The 25,322-nt window shown below is 41.5% G+C and overlaps 2 protein-coding genes across 3 annotated transcripts; one reads left to right on the forward strand and one right to left on the reverse strand.

Moving 5' to 3' along the window:
• Positions 1-619: 619 nt before the first annotated feature.
• On the reverse strand, positions 620-8,818 carry kcna7 (potassium voltage-gated channel, shaker-related subfamily, member 7). The gene is made up of 3 exons (XM_079365334.1): positions 8,208-8,818; positions 6,238-6,996; positions 620-3,546 (listed from the first exon to the last, which is right to left on the reverse strand). Exons 2-3 carry the CDS (start codon positions 6,940-6,942, stop codon positions 2,608-2,610), a joined length of 1,644 nt encoding a protein of 547 aa, XP_079221460.1. The 5' UTR covers positions 6,943-6,996; positions 8,208-8,818; the 3' UTR covers positions 620-2,607.
• A 955-nt stretch (positions 8,819-9,773) lies between these two features.
• On the forward strand, positions 9,774-25,308 carry LOC306837822 (branched-chain-amino-acid aminotransferase, cytosolic-like). 2 transcript variants are annotated; one of them, XM_079365638.1, is made up of 18 exons: positions 9,774-10,097; positions 10,193-10,231; positions 10,444-10,541; positions 10,837-10,903; positions 10,988-11,079; positions 11,514-11,618; positions 11,700-11,767; positions 12,074-12,170; positions 16,035-16,106; positions 16,528-16,728; positions 17,186-17,296; positions 19,243-19,362; positions 19,543-19,706; positions 22,213-22,355; positions 22,438-22,523; positions 22,687-22,827; positions 23,340-23,414; positions 23,758-25,308. In XM_079365638.1, exons 1-18 carry the CDS (start codon positions 10,016-10,018, stop codon positions 23,797-23,799), a joined length of 1,803 nt encoding a protein of 600 aa, XP_079221764.1. In that variant the 5' UTR covers positions 9,774-10,015; the 3' UTR covers positions 23,800-25,308. The 2 variants fall into 2 exon arrangements, with proteins under 2 accessions (XP_079221764.1, XP_079221763.1); XM_079365637.1 differs by lacking the exons at positions 9,774-10,097; positions 10,193-10,231; positions 10,444-10,541; ... (3 more) ...; positions 11,700-11,767; positions 12,074-12,170 and adding an exon at positions 13,426-14,030.
• The last annotated feature ends 14 nt before the right edge of the window (positions 25,309-25,322 follow it).

Genomic DNA, 25,322 nt, shown 5'->3' on the forward strand with positions numbered 1-25,322 from the left:
CTTTCAAGGTCTTGTCTGGTTGTTGGTTTGTTGTCACTGTAAGATCAGACTTTCAGTTTTTGTAGTTTTATTGTTAAATATTTTATTCTGATTGTAAAAATCTAAAAAAAAAAAAAAAAAGAATTCTACCAATTATTATTATTGTTATGATTGAACCTTAAATAATTTAAGAATGAAAATAGTTGCATGTGATTCTTCGTTAATTACTCATACAAATATGGAAAACGTTACACCTTTACACTTCTTTTGTTTTATGTAAATCTGTAACCAATTTATCTAGTTGATGTAATTTTTTTCTTCCTGCCCCAGAAACTAAACCATCTTGTTTTATGTCATGGAATGAAAATAACCTAGGTCATCTGGACTGTATCATCCAAATGGACATGATCATTTCAAGAGAAAGAATGCTGCATTCACTTACTCTCGTGTTACTGTAAATCAGATCCAAAGGCAGCAGGAGTGAGACAGATGTCCTGGTCCGTGTGGTCAAAGCGAGCTGTTTTAAAACACAGTCTGACATCTAGAGGCAAGATCAATCATCACATGCAAAGGACTTACAGTTTCCCACACAATCTTTACTCACTCATATGTCCTAGTTTGACTGGCAGAAACTGTAGTATTCAGGTGGATCAGTTCAGATTTATTTGGAAAGCCCCAAATCAAGTTGGCCTCTAGGGGTTTCTTCATAAAAGCACTTTTAAAAAAAAACCTGTCAATGAAACAACAATTATACTAGTAAAACAAGCAAATACACAATACAGTGTGAAAATAGGGAGCTCTCTTTCTATCTTTGTTTCTTTTTTTATACAGAAAAAAAGAAACAAGAAGAGAAGATATAAAAGAGAGAGTACAAAATTAAGAATAAGACCAAACACAAAGTCAAGGCCTTTTAAGACTTTTGAGTTTAAGAAAGTCTTAAGTCTACGTGACCTTCTAATATAACCACAAACACTATACATCATTATGCTTTGAAAAGCAAGTTGTTTAGAGTTGAGAAAACATCACATTCTTCCCAGGTCACTGAACGAGATGTCGTCTGAAAAGCATGTGGAAATCCTTCAAATGAGTGATTAAAGTAAGACATACAGTGTACATACATATGACAGCCACATCTGTATTATGACTAGGCAGGGTTGACTGGATCCAAACAATAACAACATTGTCTTACAATTAACAATGGTTTTACATGTAAACAAGAAAAAATCCTAAGTAATTCAACATTTCCCTAAGTTTCATAATGGCTAGCGTTAGCTTGAATTCAACACAGTAACAAATGAATTCCCAGGGGTGAGAATAATAAGAAATTTGTCAAACAAAACATTAATAAAACTCCTGCTCTACTGCCAAATACTTTCTTAACATGTGTCAAATACTCAAATAGTTTTCACAGCACGTTTTCTAAGCTCCTTGTCATGAGGTTCTGAGGCCTTCCCAGAACAGAAGGGATATATAATCGCCGAATTGAGCTCTGGGATCCAAAGGGTTCAAATGCACTCCTCATCAACTGGTTGGGTCTGTCTCAACTCAGTTTCCCCTCCCAATGTTAAGTGTCTGAAACTATCTCAAAGTCTGAGCCCAGCTACTTTTAAGAGGAAACCAATTTTGGCTGCTAGTATCATGATTCTTACGGTCCCTCACAAAGCTCATAACCACAGGTGAGGGTTGGAACATAGATAAAAATGTCACATTACTGATGATGTTCTTTATCATTATACCAAAAGAACCAACTACCCCCTCGGAGTGTCTTCAAACTTGGTAGGGAGCAAAACAGCTAAAAGTGTCATTGTGTATTCGGGCGTCTTGAACTAGAGTACAGTGTTGAATCAGTCAAATGGCACTACATTCTGGCCTCACCAACACAACCGTGGAAATGTCAGCTAGCCCTGAGGTACACTATCTCTGACCTGATATCATCTTTCACCATACGTCTTTCCACGCTATATGCAACTGTGTAACATACATGCTAGCTTGACATCAACAACATGCACTCTGTCTACACCGCTGTCAGCCGATGAGTGATCTCTTTGTAATCATCATCAGCTCGAGATTTCAGGCGCACATTTCTGCCATAACTCTGACAAGAACAAGGCATCAACACCTGCAGCACTTGTAAATTTAGCTACTGTACATATGCACATCCACAGTAAACGACACTACAGTTCACTAAACACGATCAGATCATTTGCAGTAAACTGATACTCCAGAATCAGAATCAGTTTTTATTGCCAAGTACATTTACACATACAAGGAATTTGTCTTCAGTATGCAGCACCTCAGTCATTCTCTTCAAGAAAGGAAGAGTTGTGCATAGACTGGTTAATTTTTTTTTATTGATACATAGTTAAATATATTCTGTATACTGTATATCTGAGTCCAATATAATGATGAAAAAGTCGAGAAAAAAGGCCATGATCACACAAAACTAGGGATAATGTTGGAGCAAGTCTTTGTCAAGGCATTACACACCCGCTGGGGATCCATAAAGCATTATCTTCTCACGTGTCACTCCAGTTAAATTGTTACTTTTATTCATTCTACGCTTCTTTCCTAGATGTGAGGCGGGGTTTGAGTGTAATTGAGAGAACCCTAAGTCTGTCCTGCCTTCTATCACACCTGGGTGACCAGAGGCTCTTTGAGGTAGAAGTTTATCCCTTTCTGATCACCAACAGCCTGACCGGTACACAGTCCTGTCAGGAGAGTCCCATTGAGTGGTGCACAGACACCCCTGCAGTTCTGGCCATACAGGAGAGCAAAATCTCCCATGTATTCAGGAGCCTCGTTCTCTTCTTCCCCATTGTGCTCCTCTCCATCGTCCTCCCCGTCCTTTTCCCACAGCAAGGTGGAGACATGTTGGTACTCCGATGTCTCCTTGCACTCAGTCTCTCTGTGGTAGAAATAGCTGAAATTAGATACGATGACAGGTACTGGCAATGAGATGGTGAGCACACCAGCGATGGCGCACATGGAGCCCACGAGCTTTCCCCCAACTGTCTCCGGGTACATGTCACCATAGCCGACAGTCGTCATGGATACCACTGCCCACCAGAAAGCCTCAGGGATGCTGGTGAATGCCGTATCAGGACTGTCCACCTCAGCAAAGTAGGCTGCACTCGAAAAGAGTATAACTCCGATGAAGAGGAAGAAGATTAGCAGGGCAAGCTCTCTGAGGCTAGCTTTCAGGGTCTGCCCAAGGATCTGTAGGCCCTTTGAGTGGCGAGAAAGCTTGAAGATCCTGAAGACCCTTACCAGCCTTATGATCCTAATGAGGGCAAGGGACACAGACGGTTGTGCACCTTTGTCCTTGGCCAGCTCTGTGCCTATTGTGACAAAATAAGGAATGATTGCGAAGAAATCAATGGTGTTCATGACATCTTTGAAGAAATGCACCTTGCTCGGAGCGCAGGCAAAGCGCACAACGAGTTCAAAGGAGAACCAGCAGATGCAGATTGTCTCCACAATGAAGAAGGGGTCCTGAACGAAACTGAAGCCAGGTGGGACCAAGATCGTTTCATTCGGGTTTGTCGGGTGAGGTACGGTGGTGAATTTCTGGAAAAGAAAGGAATGAAAGGAAAGTGTTTAGTGGCATGCAAAGATTTAAAAGAACTACTAAGCTACTTTCAGGACAGATAGCATTTGTTTTCTATCATCTGTTGGTCATTAGAGATGGGCTGGAAAGGAATATGAGACTAAAGTGGAAAGGTAATAAATATCTCCATGGAGACTACAGGAGGGTGACCAAGGAAAACAAGGTGGAAGTAAACAGGAGAGAGATAGAGGATAAGTGAGAAGAAGTGATTATTACACGAGTTAGTCCTTAGTACATTTGGAGAATGACACAAGTCATCAGGATCTGTGAGATCTGTGATACTGTGTTAACTTCTCTCTCTTCTCTGTTTTCACTTTGCTGGCTTTATTTTTCCTCGCAGACATAGACTACTATGTAAATCGGTACCTCTATATTTAAACACAAACAAAAAAACATGAAGTTCATGTGACTGTGGGTTGTGTTACACCCCAGACACCAGCACAGCCAAGGCATCTGACACTTTATCTGACCCAGCAGCTTGTTTCTCTCTGGAATGGAGGTGCAGGTTTGAAATGACTGGGCATAAGTGTTTTTAACAAGTTAGATAGAATTACTTTAAGCCTTAGCTATGTTTGTGGCACGTATTCTTGCCAACACCTAGTATTTATATGTTTTTATGACTCTCACTGTCCAGCAACCTCATGGAAAAGAAAGCCAGATACCTGGAATAAGGGGGAAATATTTTGTTGTGCCATTAGATGAAAGAATACGAAAGGGAAAAAAACATGACCTCCATTGTAGAATGCGCCCTCGGAAGCTAAACGTTGACTTTTGTGGTTGCTTCAGCAAAACCCTATCCTGGGATGATTTGCCTACATTGGAGCATTAATTAGATGTAATCAATAGATCTAAATAATTTTCACATACACAATTCATAGAGAGCATACTACATTAGCTCTACAGTTAAAGCATGACACAAGCAATGTTTCACCATGGTCTAGGACTTGGCCATGCCTAAAGAAGATCTTTGAGAACAAAAGGTTGAAATTAAAGTAGCTGGTAAATTTTAATAAAGTGTGCAGATCCTTTTTCATTCTTAACTCTCGTATGATTTGCGGTCCAGCTCCTGTTTATGCTTTTCATTGGATGTGATTACCTCACTTCATATTTTGTCATTGGAACTGTGAAGGCCAGTAAGAAGCCAACCATTGTCCGATGTAGTAAACACTTAAGGAACCCCACAGGTACAAAGATTGAAAGGGAAGGCCAATCCGAGAAGTGTAGCCTGAGAGACATTTCAATTTTGCATGGGTCATGAAGGATTACTGAGAAGAGACAGCTGTAACTTTGTTCAAATTGGCAGAGGAAGATTTTGCTAGGATGTTGGGGTTGTTTTGCTGTCATACTTAAGACCAGCTTTCGTCAACTCAGCATCCCTACCGGTGATGCCATAGGCCCACCTGTGTTTTTAGATCCACCACTTTGGTCTACAGTTTTTTAACTTGGTTGTTTATTTCCACAACCTTACTGAATCTAATCTAATCTGATTAGTATTAGCGTCCCTAAACAGCTAAAATTGCTTGGGTATCATTACACAAACAACATGGGTACCAAAAAATAGATAACAAATCACATTTGTTGGTGAGAGACCGACCACCATCTGGAGAATGAGTGACGGCGTGGGAACGGCTTCGCTTATAGGTTTTGTTACTGAAGCTTTTAAAGCTTCAAATACTCCAATCATATGATCCTATCCATCTATGTATGGTTGTAACAGAATACCATTGGTGGTGATGGGGATCATAAATTCAAAAAATACTGCTGTGTATCACTGATGCAGATTCTTTCTTGTCTCTAGGTTACGGGAGTGTGTGCAAGGCTAATTTCATTTTATGGCGGTCATCAGAAAAGTTGATCTGCAAGCCTCTTTTTTTTAATGCTGTTGTCCATGTCTAACGTATGACACCATTTATTAATATAGACATTCGTTTACGTGTTGATGTGCCCTGAGGGTTGTTCTTTCTCTATATATAGCCCTTTAGATCTCCAAGGGGTAATGTGAGACAAGCTCACCTCCTTTCCTTCCTTTCACACTTGCTTCTTTACGTCTTACTACTTTCACACTCTCTATCTCTTCTTAGTACTTCTGCAATATCAATCCCACCTGAATGCACTTGTTAGCTCTGGCTTTGGCTTTGGCAGTGACCCCTGAGTGGCTGACAAGGCATATATCTATCCTTAAAAATAATCCTATCTGATGTGTCTTTCCTTACTTTTTTTCCCCAGCAGCAGTTTAAGTGCCATCTTCTCCTTCATTCCTTCCCCTTAAACTGAGTGGATCAGATTTAACGACAAAGTCCAAAATAATCTCCGTAAAAAAACGCCTTCCATACTCTTTCCTTAGCTATCCCTTTATCTTAAGTTTTAACATAGATTTTTTTTCTCTAAGCATCTTTTGTTTTACTCAACTATTCTCACCTCAGTCTTATGAGGACATAATAATGTCTAGGACTTGTGCTGAAAGAGCTGGTTTATGTTTGACAAGCTGACACCCGTCAGCACCTGTTGTTCTTCTATGTTCACCTCATCACCTCGTAGAAGTGGTAATACCTCTTCTCTCTGCACCCTGTCAGTTGCCCAAGTATTCTTCAATCACCTGGGCGTCTTTTCTCTTTTATGTAAATGTCCAATGACATGCAAACCATCCTCACCTCCCTCAGTTCCTTCTCATTCCTGAACTCCGGCAGAGTCTCCAAGCAGAAGATGAGAATTGATATCACAATGACCATGACGCTGATGATGGCAATGATCCGAGCTCCACCAGAAGACTCGGGGTACTCAAACAGCATCCAGAGGCGACGCTGCAAATCATTAGTGGGTAAGGGCCTCTCCTCCTCCTTAGCGAAGCCTTCATCCTCTTTGTAGTGGTCGATGATTTCCTCTCCGAGCTCGTAGAAGCGCAGCTCCTCCAGGAACATGTCCAGAGGGACATTGGCAGGCCTCCTCAGCCTCCCGCCAGACTGGTAGAAGTACAGGATGGCATCGAAGCAGACTCGGCTTCTGTCCAGGAAGAGTTCGTTCCGCAGGGGGTCGAAGTAGCGAAGACGGCGCTTTGGGTCACCCAGCAGAGAGTCTGGATACTGCGCAAGGGTGCGGAGCTGTGTCTCGTAGCGCATCCCTGAAACGTTGATGGCCAGGCGTTCAGTCAGGGCCCAGCCGTTCCTCCACTGAAGGCGACGGTCCTCCTTCTTTACCTCCCCGCCTGGCTCCTTCTCACTGCCCTCCTTCTCCAGCTTGTTGTTTTTGTCTTTTGTACGCTTGTCTTCATCACCAACTTCCTCAGCTTTCTGTTTGTCTCCTGTTTGCGCTCCACCTCCTCTTCCACCTGTATCTCCTCCCTTGTCTTGATTATCCATCTTTCTTAATCTTGTCTTCTCAGTGTTTGTTGTCTTACTCGATCTCTTTTGACTCTGAAGAAAACAATAATAAGTTAAACTTGGAACAAAGTAACTTATATTTTTTCAAATATATACTGTGGATGAGTGGATTTTTCCTTTGGGTTTATGAGGTTGAATCTAATGCTGCAGGCTTGAATATCTTACCTACCCTTTGCAAAAATTTGTCTATTACAAAACATTTTCACTTTGAGTTTATGGTGTCAATCAGTTGTTAAAAGTCTTCTTAAATACAGCATTTTACTATTTGGAAATGATGGTCCAACTTCACAGTTGTTTACGTGGGCCTGCTAACTCGTGATTTACAAGTTTCCACCACAGCAACCTAAAAAAATACTTGATTAGCGATTTTTTTGTTCTAAAAATAGTTTTTTCACACATGCACAATACCCCTGAACATTTCCCAAAATGCTTTGGGTGAAATTGAAATTTTCAGGAGTGCATGTGTGAAAACAGCTAAAGACAGTCAGAGGACAGGGTTTTGCCTAACCTGGAATCTTTAAAATAGAAGCCAACAAACGTATGGGTGACAACAAAAAAGGAATACCAATGACTGAAGATTACTAAGAAAGAGGCAATAAGCTGAATATTCAAGATTAATAAAAGGGTGTCCTGGTTACAGTAAACCAAACCAACTACGTGACTGAACTTGGCATTATAACTTTTGTTCAAGTTAACCAACAGTTTGAGGTTTTGCGAACTATAAAGATGTGCATCCTGTCAAGAAATTTTCAGTATTCAGGGAAAATCTCGAGGTCGTAAAAATGCCAAGGAAGGTCTAAATGGTTCTTCTCTGTCATTGTGAATTGTTATTTTTAATGTTCTGTTTTGGTATTTCTTTTTTTTTGTCCTGTGTCATGATGAGTTTGATGTCGTGTGAAGCACTTTGAATTGCCTTGACATCACTGTAGCTGCATTTGCTTCCTATTTAAAGTGTACACTGTTAATGTGTGACACTGACCAGCATCATCACTATGACATTTTTTTCTGGAATAATTGTTCTCCATTTCAGGAAAGAAGAGATTCATAATTATTACTTAGGTACACAATATTAAAACGTTTATAATATACACCTTTGAACAAATTGTGTAAAGTAAGGATTAGTAGAAATGATCAACATGGAGAAAGATAAAGCTTGCCACAGTATTAAAACAAACTTATTTACTCAATAAAAGCAAAAAACTCTTGACATGCATTCAGTTTGATAGTCATCACCAGTTAATCACCTTGTCCAGAGCACTCAAAAGAAGAAACAAAACTCAGACCAGGTGTCCTCCTCTCAGTCGTACCTCCCGGAGCTGCTGCTGAACTAATCACACCTCCACAGAGGGGCCATGGCTCTGCTACTGTACATCCAACTCAGGCAGTCTTTTAGTCTGAACCTTACTTCTGTCGGAGACAGTATGTGTATCAAATCCCTCATCATAATGACCAGACGACCCCTCCTCCTACTCTTTTTACTCCATGTTACCCCACCTTTAAGGTCTTTGAGGGGAGGGGAGGCAGCGGAGGGAGCGGCGTGGCTCCTTCAGTAGCTGCTTCAGTGTTAATCTGCAGCGTGGTGGAAGTTAAGACAGTAAAACTTGTTGTAGGTCACTCACTGTCTTCACTTGCTCCCCTGCACTCTCTCACACACTTGGTAAGTCTTCTCCTCGGGGAATGCTGTCGGGCTGAAATTTAATCTTTGACCCTTTCCTTCTGCAAGAGGACTGCTGCCACTTCTACCCCCTTTTTCTACCCCCAGCAACCATTCCACACCCGACGATGTCAACCTCTTAACCCCTCACTCTTTCCTAAACATACTGTAAATGTTTGCACATGTGTACACATGAACTTGCACTCTGTAATGGCAGAGGGTAATTTTCTTTAAAGTTTGGTAGCGATTACAACAATTTACAGTCTAGGATTGAGACCGCCAACATAAAGTAAGAGTTTTTTCTCTGTCCCTGTCTCCATGTGACTGCCACCTGCTTTCATGACTTTGTTGTTGTCATGTATTTCTTATTTTAATCAAACAGACTCTCTTGTGCCAAGGTTTTTTAAAATTAGAATGAATTTGAAATGGGGACACGGCAAAAGACACTTGACCTTGTTTTAAATTAGATTTATATCTGAATGTCTGAGTTTAATTTAGCCACATCATAAAGTCTAAACTCAATCCTCTTGGTGTGGTATCAAGCAGTAAAAGTACAATTCCCAGAAATGGATTTTATGACAGAAGCAGTTTTTGAATTTTGCCTAAAAACACACCCATCTCTTTCTTTTTTACAATCAAACATGGTGCTGACTGTTCAATATCTAACAATAGACATTAAATTGTCAAGAAATTTGACTCTTAAAGACCTCTTTTTTGAGGTGTTTGGTTTAAAAAATCAATTGAGGTAAAGCTGTAACTTTGATAAGGATAGACTGACACCATTATCTCGTTTGACAAAGACATTCCTCAAAACATAATTATGAGAAAAGGTCTTCTATTGTCTTTCATGTGTTTGTGTCCCAACTGAAATCTTAAAAAAATGTGTTTGTATTTGATCTGAAGACAACATTAGCGGTCATATATTTTAATTTCTTACATGCACAAAAAAACTAGCTAACACACTTGTTGTGGTACCTTTTAAAACAAAACCTTCTGTGTTTGCTGTCACTTCCACTGGCATGTTAATGTTTGCATTAAGCTAAACATTTTACATGGAAACTTCATCTCTAATTTTCAGGACCCTACTTTATTGATTGATTATTTTTTGGGAATTTTGTAATTTCCGTTACTCTCTTTGGCACCTGAAGGCAGCACTGCAAACCCCATGATATTGAGGAACTTTGAACTTCTCACACAAACTGCGAATTCAAATGAGGATTATTTGAGTATGTGGAAAAACTGGAAGAGCCAAAGACAGGAAGGAAAACACTAGATAAGAGCAAAAGCAAAAAAAAGAACAGCCATTCTTCGTGTTTTAAACACGGAAACAGTTTCAGCTGTGTTTGACAGCAGCGCAGCTTTGAGGCTTTTATTTTTGTAACCATCGTCTTCTCCAACATGTCTCTCCGATACCATGACAAAGTTGTCATTGTCACTGGAGGATCCAAGGGGATTGGCAGGGGGATTGTTAAAGTGTTTGGTATGATATTTAACGTTATTTGCGATTTATTTTGTGTGGACATGTTAGTAAAAAGACGGCATTAAGCATGTACTTTCTTTCTTTCTTTCTTTTAGTGGAAAATGGTGCCAAAGTGGTGTTTTGTGCAAGAGGAGGTTTGTAACATTATTATTTATCTGCTTGAAGTTATTCAAACCTTTATTATATGATTAATAGTTTTAATACGACGTTGTATAGCCCGTAGTTGTGTGCAATTGATTTAAGTTAAACATGTATACATGCATGCACCATTTGCTTCTGTTTAAACTTGGCTTCAGCAGAATATTTGCAGATTTTAATTTTAAAAAATGAATGAATGTTTGTGCAGCTCCAGCAGGTGAGGCTCTTGAGGCTGAGCTAAACAAATCAGGGAGAGGCTCTTGCAAATTCATGTCATGTGACATCTCCAAAGAGGAAGACATCAAGGTAACAACAGTGTAAGATAAGGTCGTGTTTCACTAACTATAAAGTTGTGATCACAAGACTTGTTGTTGTTGAAAGCGTGTCACCTGACATCCCCTGACACAAGACGCCAAAGATCAGATTTGTATCTTTCTGGCAGTTAAATCAAATATTTCTATCTCACTTTGTTGGGCAATGTTGAGCTTTAGGACTCGTTTAAATCTAAACTCTGATTGACTGAAACCAGCTCTGTGTTTGCTTTTTCTTGTTTGTTCTGCTGGCTGAAGCGCAGCTGCTAAACTGGTTTCTCTACCCACAGAGACTGGTGAGCGACACCGTGGAGATGTATGGATACATTGACTGTCTGGTGAACAACGCAGGGTGGCGTGAGTCCCATTGGAGACTTGCTGATGATTAAGAGGTTGACACACAAATAAGCCTTTTGTTTTTTGGTTTCTCTCCCCCTTTAGACCCTCCACATAAACCTACTGATGTCACCAGTGCAGAGGAGTTCAGAGATCTCCTCAATCTGAACCTCATCAGTTACTTCCTGGCTTCCAAAGTAAGGTTCACAACTCCTGTGTAAAACAAACTTGAGGGAAAAATTCAAAGTCTATTCATTGTCACGAAACAAAAAGTGAAAACAAAAACGCGTGACATACCCTCATCTAACAGAATTATCTTGTCTTCTTTTCCAAGCTTCTCAGACAAAAAAAGCAAGTTAAACACATCAAACTTAAAAAGCCACTTTGTTTTTTTTATTTGGTTTTGTAATGGAGATACACATCGCACAATCACATCCATAAAACAGTATCCATTCCAGTTTTATAACTGTATAACAATAATTAAAAACATGAAGTCACATTAATACCTCTGTATAAGTTCAAATTGTATTGTGTGGTATAACACTGAATGGTACAGTGTGCCTCATGAAATGCCCTGTGTGGATATATAATATCTTTGAAGTCATGGAGGTCTCACTCTGTCTCTCTTCAGTATGCGTTGCCGTACTTGCGACAGCGTCAGGGAAACATCATCAACGTGTCCAGTCTGGTTGCAACCATCGGTCAGAAAGGAGCCGCACCGTATGTCGCCACCAAGGTGAGCTCATCCTCCATGCAACTGATGAGCTGCAGCTGAGGACAGAGGCCAGACCTGTAATGTGTTCTTATTTTCCACAAGGGGGCGATCATTTCCATGACAAAGGCGATGGCTGTGGATGAGAGTCGCTTCAATGTGCGAGTCAACTGGTGAGTACAAACTGGTTTCAGTGTTCTGACTGGTTTCTCCAGTTTTCTCTTTCAATCACTCCTCCTTCACTCACACGTCCTCATTTAAAGGGACAGTGTTAAAACTCGCACATGTCAGACTAACAATACGTATCCCTCCCAACATTTCCTGTATCTAATTTTTTAGTCTAATAAAGGCCAAAAAATCAGTCCCAAAATATCTTAAAATATAAAACTGTAGTAATGAACATCATATTTTTGAGTTTACTTTCATGAATGAAAATGATGTCCTTGCCTGCCTCTACTCATAACTGTCACGTGTTGCAGCATCTCACCAGGCAACGTTCTGACGCCTCTGTGGGAAGAGTTAGCAGCACAGACACCAGATGCTGCAGCAGCTATTAAAGAAGGAGAAAACTTTCAGGTGAGTCCTCACAGAGGAACCGTGGGCTCCTCGCAGGGTTCAACAAAGAAAGGATGAACGTGTTCCAAAAGCAGCTAAAAGGCCCGGGGTTAAAAAGAACATTTATTGGATTACTCTTGGCCTTTTAGCAGCTAAAACAAATGACACATTTGTAAAGGAATTCAAGCGCACAATGAAATGATCTCTACAGAAGGTTTAGTTCGTTAAGCTGGGATTCTTTAGTTGTCTCATATTGCCTTGCAAATTACATTATTACTCTTTTCATCTCAGTGAGAAAGGTTGTGTGAGGCCAAACGGGTGATGCTACAAACTGAGACGTTGCACTCGTGGATCGACAGAGAGTCAGCACTCCCCTTTCTTCATGCAGAAGACAAGCAGGAACATTCAAATGAAGCTTTGCAAACATTCATACTATGCTCTGTAATTTATTTATTTTTTTAAAGAAAGAACTGTCATGTACTGCTAAAAGCTTTTGCAAAGATATTTTTACTTGATGTCAACATGGTTGTTGAGGTTTGAATAAGTTCAGTGATCTGCAGGTTTTTTAGCTGACGGCACGTAGTCTATAGCAGCTGTCATGTACCACATGTACAGAGGCTATCGTCCATCGTCCAAGCAGCCGTGGGTTCACATCCGACCTCAGCCCTTTGCTGCTCGTCATTCACAACTCTCTCCTCAGCTGTCTTAAAGACAATTTTTGACTTTTGAACACTTCCAGGAAATTTGTCACTCCTTGAAGCAAAAATCAACATAAGAGGAGCGCTTAAAAATCAGGGAAATTCTTTCTTTACTTGGCAAATAGCTGAGAGCCACACTGTGTCTTTTACAACACACTTAAAGTGTGGGATCAGCTGCAGAAGCCATAAACTGAAGGAAGTGGCAGCCTGTAATCACAAAAAAAGTGCTCTTGGAAGCTGAGCATGACTGAGAAATGATCCTCTCTTCCTCTCCCCCCCCCCCCCCCACTCAGCTTCTAGGTCGTATGGGGACGGAGGAAGAAAGTGGACTGGCTGCTTTGTATCTGGCTGCAGATGCGACTTTCTGCACTGGGATTGACCTGCTGATCAGTGGCGGAGCTGAACTCAACTATGGCTTCAAGAGTCAGCTCCCTTCCTGATGTCCAGCCTGGGTGCCACAGCCTCCTCATGGCTGTAGAGTAGACAGCCTTAATTCAGGCTCTACATCCAGTTGTGCTGGATAGTTAACGAGACACTAAATGTGTAAATGTGTGTATATATATATATATATATATATATATATATACTGATTTTCATCCAACAAAGTAAAGTTATATTTTAATATTTTAGTTTTGCTGAAATAAAACAGTTTCAGATTTGGCATCGGAAACAACTGTGAAACAAGACCTGAACCCCTCCCCACGTTTCACCCAATCAGCATCAACCTCTTTGACCTCGAATAACCTCCCGTCGGAGGGTTGTTGGAGTCCACCAATCAGATGTCACGCTTTTCGTCACGCCTTCAATGACTTCCTGAATGTACTGTTCAATGAAACCATTCACTTTAACCAAAATAATACATTATTAAACTGATTTTGTTGCTCTCCTTACACTGACAGTCTTTGGTTTGCTTTCAGAACAACTCGGGTTAAGATGTGATATTATTGTATTAATTTAACTATTCACAAACGATCTCAGATGTCATTTAAAACCTGCCTGTGTGAGTGTTTGAGAAGGTTATATTTTATGTGTGGGAGGTTTCTCTCTCTGCACCTCAGCTGAGCAGCGTCTCCTGTTTCAAAAGCGGAACTCAAGTTGACTTTGAGCCAGGGTTCGTGTTTCCGCACGGACAATTTATCTCGCTTATCGTCGTTACGTAGCGGAGATGGCAGCACTCCGAACGGTGAGTTCATTACTTAATGTCTGTGTGCTGTTTATAATCTGTTTGAATTGACTGTCGGGGTAAATGATTCACTCAAAACGAGCGACAAATCCGCCGATAAGGACCCGAGAGAGATAAAGAGTTGCACCGAGAGCTGGCAAAACAATCCAGCATGAGAAGGTCATCACACAGAAACCCATACTGAACATTACACACTTATACACTTTTGCTTTATTGTTTGAAATTAAAAAAATATAAAAGAGACCTTTTAACTGCATTAATTTTGAAATGGTTTGATAAAAACATCGGCGTAAATAATTCTCACAAGTTGCAACTCGTTTTGTGTAATTTGATCTTTTATTTATTTTTTTACACTGTATTTTTTTTTTTACTTTTTTCCAGCTGTTTCGTTCATGTAGTTGGCATTTCATTCCAACAGACGTGTTTCCAACAAAGAAAGTTGAATTATTGGAATAAAAAAAGATCTACTACCAAAAAAAGTAGAAAAGAAAGCAGCATCCTCTTCAGAAATAAACAAACAGGCAGACATAATAAAATGTAATCTGATCTTTTAAAGCACCTTTGAAGGTGTCTGACAAAGTGAGGCTCGCCAGATTCATCCCACAAACAAATACACATTTGAAATGACTTTGCATATTTTTCCCCTTTATTGTGAAATAATCTTGAAGTGAGATGAAGTGAGAGTAAGACGTGTGACTGTGACAATGTGGATCTGTTTTGCTATGTTGAATTATTTTAAGGTTCTGCTCTTTTCTTTACTAATCCGTGTGTAACTTTAAATGATTTTAACCAGGGACAGGTTCAGAGGAAAAGTTGTAATCCTCATTGAGTTGTGTGTGTTTTAAAAGGAGTTTTGCACAAGGCTTGGAGGCAGCAAACATCTGTTTCAGGGCTTTAAAATGCAGAATACTGATACCGTACTTTCAGCTTCTTGTGCTTGGAGGTCGCTTTTTGTGTTTAGTTAAGATTGTTACTCTGCTGCTGACTCATTGTTTGGTTAATAAAAGAAGGCTCATATGCCAAAACGGCAGCTCTGCTAATTAAACTCTAATGTAATCGAATTACAGATAGTCTCTCCAAATGTTAATGCATCTGATTCAACTGTGCGTGCCACAAACTTCACAGCGACAAGAAAACACAACCTGAATGTATGCATGGTCGCAACTGAGACCAACCTTGCATCATCCTGTCAGAAAAGCGCAGACGGGATCTCCTGCTGTGTTAACTTTTTGTGGACTGAAGAAGTGATTTTGTGGTCGACGTTTTTCGCCTTGGTGGGAGTAGAACTTGTGAAATGTTTCATATCTCCATGCAACACGGTTTAGAAAATGAATAATTGGACAACCCGGAAATTAAATCACCAAATGAAATCCCAAACTGCCTTCTGTCATTGGAACAGTTACAGACTTTTAACACACCTGCTTATCATATCATTTAGTTGACATTGTAATGACAGGCACGCCTTACAGCGGAAAAGCATTAAACCAGTCAAACAAGAGGCTGTGCCACGAGCTGGAGTTAAGTGAGGACATGTACTAAACATACTGTTGCTTTCTTTCATGATCGATGACGTGGATCGGTGCTGTCAGTCCGATATCCTATACTTAAATATCAGATCGGATTAGATCAGATATTTCCCAATCTCTAGTTGTTCTGCTGTTTGCTGATGAAGAAATGCTTTCTGTTGTTCCATCATCTGGATTTAGCTTGTAGCTCTTTGTCATCCACGCCATTCCTCGAGTCCCTTTCATCCTTTTGCATCGTCGCTTGTCTGTGCCTGATTCTAATAACAGCACAGCTCTGAAGAACACCGGCTGTTCTGTCACCTACAGGCATGTGTTACTAAGCTACATACTGTATACTGCAGGCTGAATGATTGGAGCTGAGTCACACGCCCCCACATAACGCACAATGTCAGACATGTTGTCCTTGTACTCCCTTAATGCCCGACACTAACAGACGCACTTTATACACTGTTTCAGTCGGATTTATTGTCATTTGCAGGCACTCCATGGACGACTTGTTCAGGCCCTCCCCTTCTCCTTCGGCTCGCTGCGGTCTGCCAGCTCCTTTAAGGTATTGAGAAAACATTGGTTGTCTGAGAAGCTGAGCCGTGCGTCGCCTCCATCCAGCTCTGGCCTGCTTGAACACGCCTGCTGCACTCAGAGCTCAGGCTGCTGGTTGAACATTATGAGGAGAAGACAGTGATGTTATCTCTTGAACTTCTTCCAGTAGCCAAACATTTAAAGTTTCTCCCCCCCCCCCCTCTGTTTTTCCCTCACTGTGTTTCTGTTGTGATTTAATTCCATTTAATTTATTAATTGTTTAAATAGCCAAACAAGTCTGAGTCGGCTTGTGGGCCACTTTTAAAGCATGCTCTGCCAATAACCACGATTTAAAAACAATCACTGTGTCGTCGCCTGCTCTGCTCTTTTTTTCCTTCCTCTCCCTCTCTCCTCGTCTGTCTCTCTTGCTCGCTGGTCCGTCCCCGTCTCAGGCTGCAGACCTCATCATCGAACGCAACCAAGCATGCAATCCCAAGCCGGACCCGGCCAGCCTGGTTTTCGGGAAGCAGTTCTCTGACCACATGTTGACCATCACCTGGTCGGAGAAGGAGGGCTGGGAGGCTCCTCACATCAAACCTTTCCAGAATCTGTCGCTGCACCCGGCCAGCTCCGCCCTGCACTACTCCATAGAGGTGAGAAGAGCAGACGAAGCAGATCCTCGTCTTGTATGTGTGTTTATATCGAGACGTTAAGGGTCTCGGAGGGAGCAGTCGGACCACAAAAAGTGAATGCGAACAGACTCCTGGTTTTATCTTTTCTTCTTGAAATGAGTTTGTCCCGCCTTGAACTGCCAATATGAGAAAAGGTTTGAGAGTGAAGTGACTCGCATGGCAACTTGTCTATCAGGACAGAGGTGGAGCAATGATTGTCTGATTCTTTGTCCAAATATGGTCACTTCTGCCCCCAAAGAAGATGGTGACGGACGGTCTACATGCTAGGCTGTTGGTTTCCAAGCAGTTGTCAACAAACTAGTGGATGATGCTAAAGTGGTTACATTCACTTTTTATTTATTTTTTTAATTTATTTTTATAATTGGTAGAAAACAAACTTTGTGTAGAGACTAAGTGTTTCTGTTGGCGTTCTTTGCAGCTGTTCGAAGGCATGAAAGCGTTCCGTGGAGTCGACAACCACATCCGTCTGTTCAGACCTATGCTCAACATGGAGAGGATGCATCGGAGCTCTGACAGAAGCTGCTTGCCCGTGAGTTCTCAAGTTTAACACGCCGTTTGTCCTTTTGCTCAACTCACGTTTAAAAAAAAAAACAATCAGAGTTTTAAAGCCTGTCTCCTGATCTCGACTTCCTGGATCATATGAGATAGACCGATTCTACAGAAAGCTGTGAGAGAATCTGAACACAAGAGAAAGAAGATAATGTTCCTGCTCTCGTCTCCAGGCTGTACCCTTGATAAAGGGAGATGCAGGAAAGATTCCTTTCCAACCAGTGGATGGAAAACCTCTAATTAGATAGATCGATAGATAGATACTTTATTGATCCCGAAGGAAATTCAAAAATTAGCATTTTTAGCTGCATCTCTGAACTTTGACTTCAGCTGTATTTTGTTCAAAACAAGTCTGGTATTCTAGTCTTGGTGTTGTTGCCAAGCAGCGAAACGCAGTTCATAGAAATGCATTGCAGAAGCTAACCATGATCCTGCAGGTGGACACATCAGGGTGTGCAGCATCTTGGTAAAAATAGAATAGAAGGCATTATTGTCATTGCACAGATTTCTGTGCATCATCTGTCAGTGGTGGGAGGTTAAGAGAAACAAACAGAAACCACATTACAGGCCATAGTCTAATCATACAGTTAAGCCTTCCATCTGTATTTGCTGGTCTATATTCCAATCTCACTGTTTGCCCTCACCAACACAGCCTCCCATTGTTCTGTCCCCAACCTTTCTTTGAATTCTTCTGGATCTATAAGTAAGCGGGCTGAGGCAGGTTACATTACGACCCTGAATCTCTAAGCCCCTCTGCCTTGTTATGTAACTACTTGGCAACTTTCCCAGTTCTGGCTCTCTACCCAGACACACCATCCTTTCTCTACCCTCTAGTTAATGCTTCATCAGGACCTCAGGGCACAGTGGAAACTATTCAAGACTTAAGTCTGGGCGACGTTCCAAATATGACCTTTTTTTACGTAAATGAATGAAGGTTTGGGGTCAGGTTACTTTATCTGTTCCTCTAGGTCAATTTGGTTGCAGGGAAAAGTTCAGAAGTGCATAAAGTGCGCTGATTCCAATCCTAAAATTGCACGAACCAGATGATCTGTAGAGAGTCTGAAGAATAAAAACTAAAGGATTTTCATGTTTTAAGAAAAGGAGCACATTTCATGAAAGACTAACTCCACTGATCTGTTTTGTTTGGGATAAAAGGTGAATGAAAACTCTTTTAAGTGAGCTGCACAACGGGATTTAAAGAGAAATGTTTCTATTGAAAGAGACGTTAAAAACTTATGAAGAGATTTTACTGCTCGTGTGTCTATGTAGCTAAAAGTTGCTAAAGTTAGCTAATAGCCATGTGGCTTCCAGTTGTTATTCATCAACGATAAACACAAAATTAATCAAGATATGTTTATTTTTTTGTTAAGTCTGTGGTATGAGAAAATTAAAAGGCCCAAGTGAGAGACAAAATGAAGTCAGCATTCTTTCTCACTAATGTATTGTATCTGTGCTTTCAGTAGCCAATGTAAGCTAGTAGCTTGTTAACTAATAGTAGTTTTCTGTAACAAAAAAAACGTAAATAATCGTGATGTTTTTTTTCTCTATTTTTATTGAGATTGTGATAATAAAAAAACAAAAGACACAAGTAAAGAGACATTAAAATCATAAATAATAGTAGCTTTCTGTGTTTTCTGTGACAGATAAACTTACAATAATGACTTCAACTGTCATTAATTTTTGTGTTTGTCAGCCCGCGGCATGAAAGAAGTACAATGGCAATAATAAAGAGACTTAATAGAGCTAGCAAACATATTCTCTGACATCTGTTACACAGCAGTATATTTATAAAGCTAACATTCACTAGCAGTCCTAGTTCTCACAGGAAAGAGATTTTACAGTTTCATTTGTACTTAAAGCTCTGAGTCAAACAACATTTTAACAAGTAGAGATAAGTGGATAATTTATGTGTTTTTTTCTGTTTAGTTGTTTGATAAAGTTGAGCTTTTGGAGTGCATCAAGAAGCTGGTGGAGGTCGACAAGGAGTGGGTTCCCTACTCCCAGGACGCTAGCTTGTACATCAGACCCACCTTCATAGGAATCGAGGTAAACGTTTAGCATTTCGTAACAACATGCTGCAAGAGCACAGACTTTATCATATTATAGTGTTAATGCCTCTACAGCTGAGGTGATTAAATGAGCGTGAGCTTATTGTGGCTGCATCACAGTCCTGAGTTACAGTTTTATTAATTGACTTCCTCGTCTCCCCCTCTCTCCCTCCTCCAGCCGTCTCTTGGCGTGTCTCGAGCAGGAAAAGCGATGATCTTTGTCATCGTTGGCCCAGTCGGGCCGTACTTTGCCACAGGTTCCTTCAGCCCTGTGTCTCTGCTGGCTGACCCTTCATTCGTCAGGGCTTGGCAAGGAGGCGTCGGGGCCTACAAGATGGGAGGGTGAGTTTGGTTGATTTCACCTCTAATTGACTAAACCTGGCCTTCAGATTTTTAACTCTAATGGTTCCAGTCTGGGCAACTCATAACTTTTGATACCATCATACAGTGCCACGTCATTCTTTGAAGCAGCTTGTCTCTGATTTTTTTTTTTTTGAGGGTTTTTCAAAAGCATTGATGGTTTAAAAAGAAACTAAAGTTCAGAGGTCATCTAACACTTTACCAGAAGAAGTTTCTGATGTATTGAGCACCACTGCTGGGTTTTTATTCATCAGTGAATCTGGACAGAGAACAACTATGTGGATTTTCCACTTTGCTTACGAAGCCTTGAAATGCAGCCACTCACCCAAGCTGGTGCCAGGGTGAGAACAGTGCCAAAAAACGGTGACAGTGAACCTCGCACTAGGCCCAGTTATCAGCATGTGCTGAGGCATGATTGTCCCCCTCTCCCCGTTCCCCCGCTGGCCTGCCCTCACACTGCTCCAGGACTAACCGGGCCTGAGCACGGTTACCTCTTGTACATACCGTCTCTCATGCCGCAGCACAACTCAAATGTGCCAGAGCTAAGGAAGAGCCCGGATCGGAGCACTCACACTTCTCAAACCAAGTGGACTTTGGGGGTGAAGCGTGCTTAGGCACAGTACAGAGTGAGTGCAACCTCAGACAGTTATTCAGTCTAATGACGCCATGAAAAGTAGCTCCTTTTTTTAATGTCATGGTTCACCTGGCTATGAAAGTAAACTGCGCCTAAGAAGAAATGAAAGGACTGATAAGTGATTTCACTAGAAGTTATGGGTAATGTAGTGCTTGTAAGGAAGGTGGAAACATTCAGAATGGCTGATGTGATCACTTGGACTCAACAAACACAGGTGTCAGAATAGTGAAAGAAATCCACAGTGAGCAAAAACTTCATTTAGTTTAAAGCAATAGACGTTTTTTTTCCGTCCTGTTTCATCTGCATGAGGAGGGTTATAAATCCCTGCGCTCATTCCACACATCCTCTGATCACCGTCCTGCTGCCACAGCAGCCTGGAATCATAAAGTAAGAACCGTCTCAGCTACAATGCTGTTATATAACACAGATAAACACCCTGTCATATAAGCCAGCAAAATCTGCTCTCGTAGCGCCAGACCGCGAGGACACACTCGAGAGCTATCAAGCCGGATTTAGCTCAGTCACGAGAGTGAAGCCTGGATGTTTCAGAGTGTGTCATGATATGTTGGTTTTAAAGAGCGTTTAAGGCTCACGGGCTGTTTTCATGTGAAGACTTCTTTTTTTTTTTTTTTTGCATTGCCCCTGTCATTTAACAGATTTTTAAAGTATGTATTTAACATCATTAAATGCTGAGTTCAGCATCATTGCTCTCATGTTATTATTTGACTCGCATACATATTAGCTGCAGCATTCTGCGTTTAAGAATTGATTCATTTTCGCCCTCTGGTGGACAAACTCAGTCTTTTTTTGTTGTTGCATTTTTCAGCCGCTTTTTTGACTTTTAGTTTATTGTAATCTTAAAAAAAAGGATGTATAATGTAAAATATTACATTACATAATGTTGCCATTTGATCTACTGAGCTGCACAGTAACACAGTCACTCTGCCAGTCTATTTGAATTATTTCTACTTGAACATATTATAGGTTTTAATAATCTCCGTTTAAATGTTGTATTTTAATGTGTGTTTTCTTTTCTCTGTCATGATGTTTTTGATGTCTTGTGTTAAGCACTTTGAATTGCCTTGTGATGTATAAATAAACTTTCCTTGCCTATTAAATCATCCGAGTTAGACTGCATCTGCAGGTCCGTAGCATTTGAATCTAATTAATCTGATCATCTGGTTTTTATCAAGTGACAACAAGTGAGGAAGTGCTTGATCATGGCGTGAAAATCCCGTTTTTACAGTAGAAGTGAACATGTTTACAGTCTGATACAAAAAAGAAATAAACCTGAATAGTTCTTGTCAGCATGGACACACTGTAGGGAGGGCAGAATTAGTCGCGTAGCTAACCTAATGGACAGGAGGGCTCGATGTAACCGTTTGTCATGAGGCTTAAACCTCGCTCAGCTCCAGTTCTCAGCCTGTCGTTAGCCTGAGACAGGAAGGCTGACATCACTCAGACTTAGTCCACTCATATTCACACTCTATCGTTTATACACACACGTGAATGTGTCTGCCTCTGACGTGTGAGAATGTGACACCCTGTGAGATGAGGCCTTTCTCTTATTGTTAAGATAATGAAAATATGTCAGGGCTCTTTGTCTGTCCTCTGCAAACTGAAGTTCAGTGGAGCTTGAAACATTGTGACACGGGGAGAAGTTTTTTTTACAGCCAATCACTCACCACTCGTGTCCTCACTGAGAGCAGCTTTGTTCAAAGAGGAGTCACGAGGAGGAAATGCAAGTGCTCACTATCTCTCTGCATGTTTTTGTTTTCTGAGAGGGTTAAACCCTCCTCTCCTCCCAGATTTATCACAGCCTCTGAGCTCCTTTTTCGTCGCTTTTCTCCGCAGTAACTACGGTCCCACGATAGCCGTGCAGAACGAGGCGGTGAAACGAGGCTGTCAGCAGGTGCTGTGGCTGTACGGCGAGGAGGAGGAGATCACAGAGGTCGGCACCATGAACCTCTTCATCTATTGGACCAATGACAAAGGAGGTGAGGCTCGAGCTTTCACAAGGGCTCAGTGTCGCGTTGTACCACGCTGTTATGGGAAGTTAATGATTTTGCGTGTCTGCAGAGAAAGAGTTGATGACTCCACCTCTGGACGGGATCATTCTCCCAGGAGTCACCAGACAATCTCTGCTGGACCTGGCCAGAGACTGGGTGAGACGAACACTGACATGATGGACGAATGGGAGGACTTTAGATTTGAAACCCAGCCTTTTAAAAAAATCTGCGTCTCCGAGTATTTGCATGACATAGATGACGATGACGATGAAAGCTCTGCAGCAGATCATTTACCTTGTTGTGCACTGCTCTGTGTCAGGGGGACTTTAGGGTGACTGAGCGCTCCATGGGGATGAAGGAGCTGCTGAGAGCTCTGGACGAGGGGAGGATTATCGAGGTGTTCGGCGCAGGGACGGCGTGCGTCGTCTGTCCTGTGGGCAGCCTCCTCTACAGAGGAAAGGTAAGAGTTCAGCTTTTTGAGGAGATTTCTTGATAAATGGTTTGGGTATCTTAAAGGAGCACTATTTAAGATACGAACTGAATTATAGACTTAGACTATGTCTTTAGAGAGTAAGGAAACAAGTTGAGGTGTCGACCCACGTGGACGCCCCTCGGTTCGCCAGGCAAACCGCAAACCAACAGGTGTTGCAGTGAGGGAAGCGGGCAAGTGAACTGGTTGAGATAGAAGTGATTCTGACCGAGCAGAAACATGGTAAAAACTAGGATCAATATTGGAGAGATGGTTAGAACACAGAAAGGATTCAAGAACTGAAGCTTCATTCTCTGCGACATAGCAGCGTGTGCGTCGACTGTCGGGAGGAGAGAGGAGGGGTTTGGACTGCAGTACCCTTTTTTTAACACTAGGTGTCAGAGTTACATATTGCTCCTTTAAGTGGAGAAAAAAATGCAGCTGAAATCTCATCAGTTCATCAAACGCAACACTAAGAAAAACGTGGTCTGTGTTTCTCTCAGACTATCGAGATTCCGACCATGAAAAACGGTCCTGACCTGGCCAAGAAGTTCCACAAAGAGCTGACTGATATTCAGGTGAGTGCCCTGAGGGGGGGGGGGATGAATGAAGTTATATAGATGCTGAGTTTCTCTCTGCTGTTTTGGAGCTTTATCACACTGAAGTTTAACTCTCAGTGGTTTAAGTTATGCACTCAGCGTGGGCTCTTTCCACTGTTATTGACCACGCTTTCGTTTTCTGCAGCTCCTAATTTAACGTCTATGAAGTTTTGTATGAAACTTCTCATTGTGCAGCTTTACTTTAACGTTTACAAAAGCAACATTTATGTATATTTATAACATAACATTTCTTTTCCTTTTTTTTTTTTTTTTTCTCCCTCCTTCTTTTTCCATTTTGCTCTTCTGCATTCACGTCACCCAGTACGGACGCAAAGCCAGCGAGTGGGCCCCACTGGTTGTCTAAACGGCCACATTGCACATGCCAGTTTTTATCAACAGTTAATCCCATAAATTCCAGTTGGGATGACCAGCAGCCCCCCCTCCCCCCCCCTCTCTCTCTCAGCACACTAATGCACTCCTGCTTACTAGCCTGCCGAGGAGACGGACGCCCCCCTCTCTCTCTCTCTCACTCGGCCTACTCGGGCATCTTTGTCCACATGATGCTTTCCACGTGGACTCTCATAGGAAGACGGTTTGTGGTCGAACGTTAACAGCTTGCTTCTGATAAAGCCGTATTAACAGCAATATGCAGCGTTTCAACTTGAACACATGCGGGCGTGATGCAAAGCGGGGAAAAAACAACTGTCCCTGGAAGGACGGAGCTCGGTGTCAAAGTGGATCAAAGCTGAATATTCCTTGTGAGGAAGAACATCTACTCCACTTAAACTCAAGTGCATTCATTTCTCTTTATGAGCGTCACTCGGATGATTCCACTTTGGTTCATGCTTCGAACTAAAAGCACAAACATCTCTTTGCCATTTAAGAAAGAAAGAAAGGCACACACTGACGTATTTCAGAAGTAGAGCGAGTGTATATTCGGTGAGTAGGACTTCATGTAGCTGCACTCTGTAAGGTACTGTTTCTCTTTAATATATCTCAATGTTTTTACAGCAGGGAAAAAAAATAACCTGTCCTACTTGGATCAACCTGTGGTGTTTCCTCCCGAACCATTTTACTGTTACTTGTGAGTAGGACCCCTGAACGCATCATAGGATCGTTTTTGTTTTAATGTGTACAAACTGCCCTCCGAGTACACGGGGGGCCACGTCACTCTGACATGACAGTTTGCACTGACCTTGGTTACAAACCTGATTCGGTCCAGCTTCTGGGGGAAAAAAATGAATTAAAAAAAGAAGTGTGTGTAATGTTTTGAGGGTAGAGACTCGGACTGCACACAGAAATGAAAGATTGAGATTAAACAAAAGAAAAGGCGAGTTCTACGTGAACCCCTGCACGCACAAATGGTTGCCTCCACGCTGTAGAGGAATAGGACTGTTCCATGCTGGCAGTGACCCCTGCACTAGTTTGAGTGTAATCCTTGTGAAAACAATGTAGATTGTTCTTTTTTTTTTTTTAGGTTTTTAAACGTTTATCTCTGTTTGCCTTTTTGTGATGTGAAAATTCGGCTGATTATCTTCCAAAGTACTCGACCGTGTGGCAGGCGTGTGAACTGCATCCTCTGCATCATGAGCTTCCTTCGCTGGTGTTTTCCACTCTTTGAATGTATCGTTGTTTTTACAGACACACTATAGGACTGTCCCGTCTCTGTCTAAGTGCCTGACCTCGGTTTGTGTGCTCGTTCATCTGTGGATCTCCAGCTGCTGTTACGTGTTTCCAGTTTGTGCACTAGGAGATAGAGCTGGATTCTTTGAGTAATGTCAGTTTAGTCTCTTTTTCTTTTCTTTTCTTTTTTTTAAGTGCTGTTACTTTTACTCTGCTGTTACATTTTTACAATAAACCTGAGCTGAGTTCACTCTGTGTCTGCAT

Source organism: Symphodus melops (genome assembly GCF_947650265.1).
Source record: "Symphodus melops genome assembly, chromosome: 17".
NCBI lineage: Eukaryota > Metazoa > Chordata > Actinopteri > Labriformes > Labridae > Symphodus > Symphodus melops.

Excerpts from the sequence above, each read along its gene's own strand:
- LOC306837822 (XM_079365638.1), top strand. The coding sequence starts at position 10,016 with ATGTCTCTCCGATACCATGACAAAGTTGTCATTGTCACTGGAGGATCC. Across the intron at positions 10,098-10,192 it reads GGGGATTGTTAAAGTGTTTG|TGGAAAATGGTGCCAAAGTG; the intron begins GTATGATATTTA and ends TCTTTCTTTTAG. Across the intron at positions 17,297-19,242 it reads CTGACAGAAGCTGCTTGCCC|TTGTTTGATAAAGTTGAGCT; the intron begins GTGAGTTCTCAA and ends TTTTCTGTTTAG.
- kcna7 (XM_079365334.1), bottom strand. The coding sequence starts at position 6,942 with ATGGATAATCAAGACAAGGGAGGAGATACAGGTGGAAGAGGAGGTGGA. Across the intron at positions 3,547-6,237 it reads ATGAGAAGGAACTGAGGGAG|AAATTCACCACCGTACCTCA; the intron begins GTGAGGATGGTT and ends TTTCTTTTCCAG.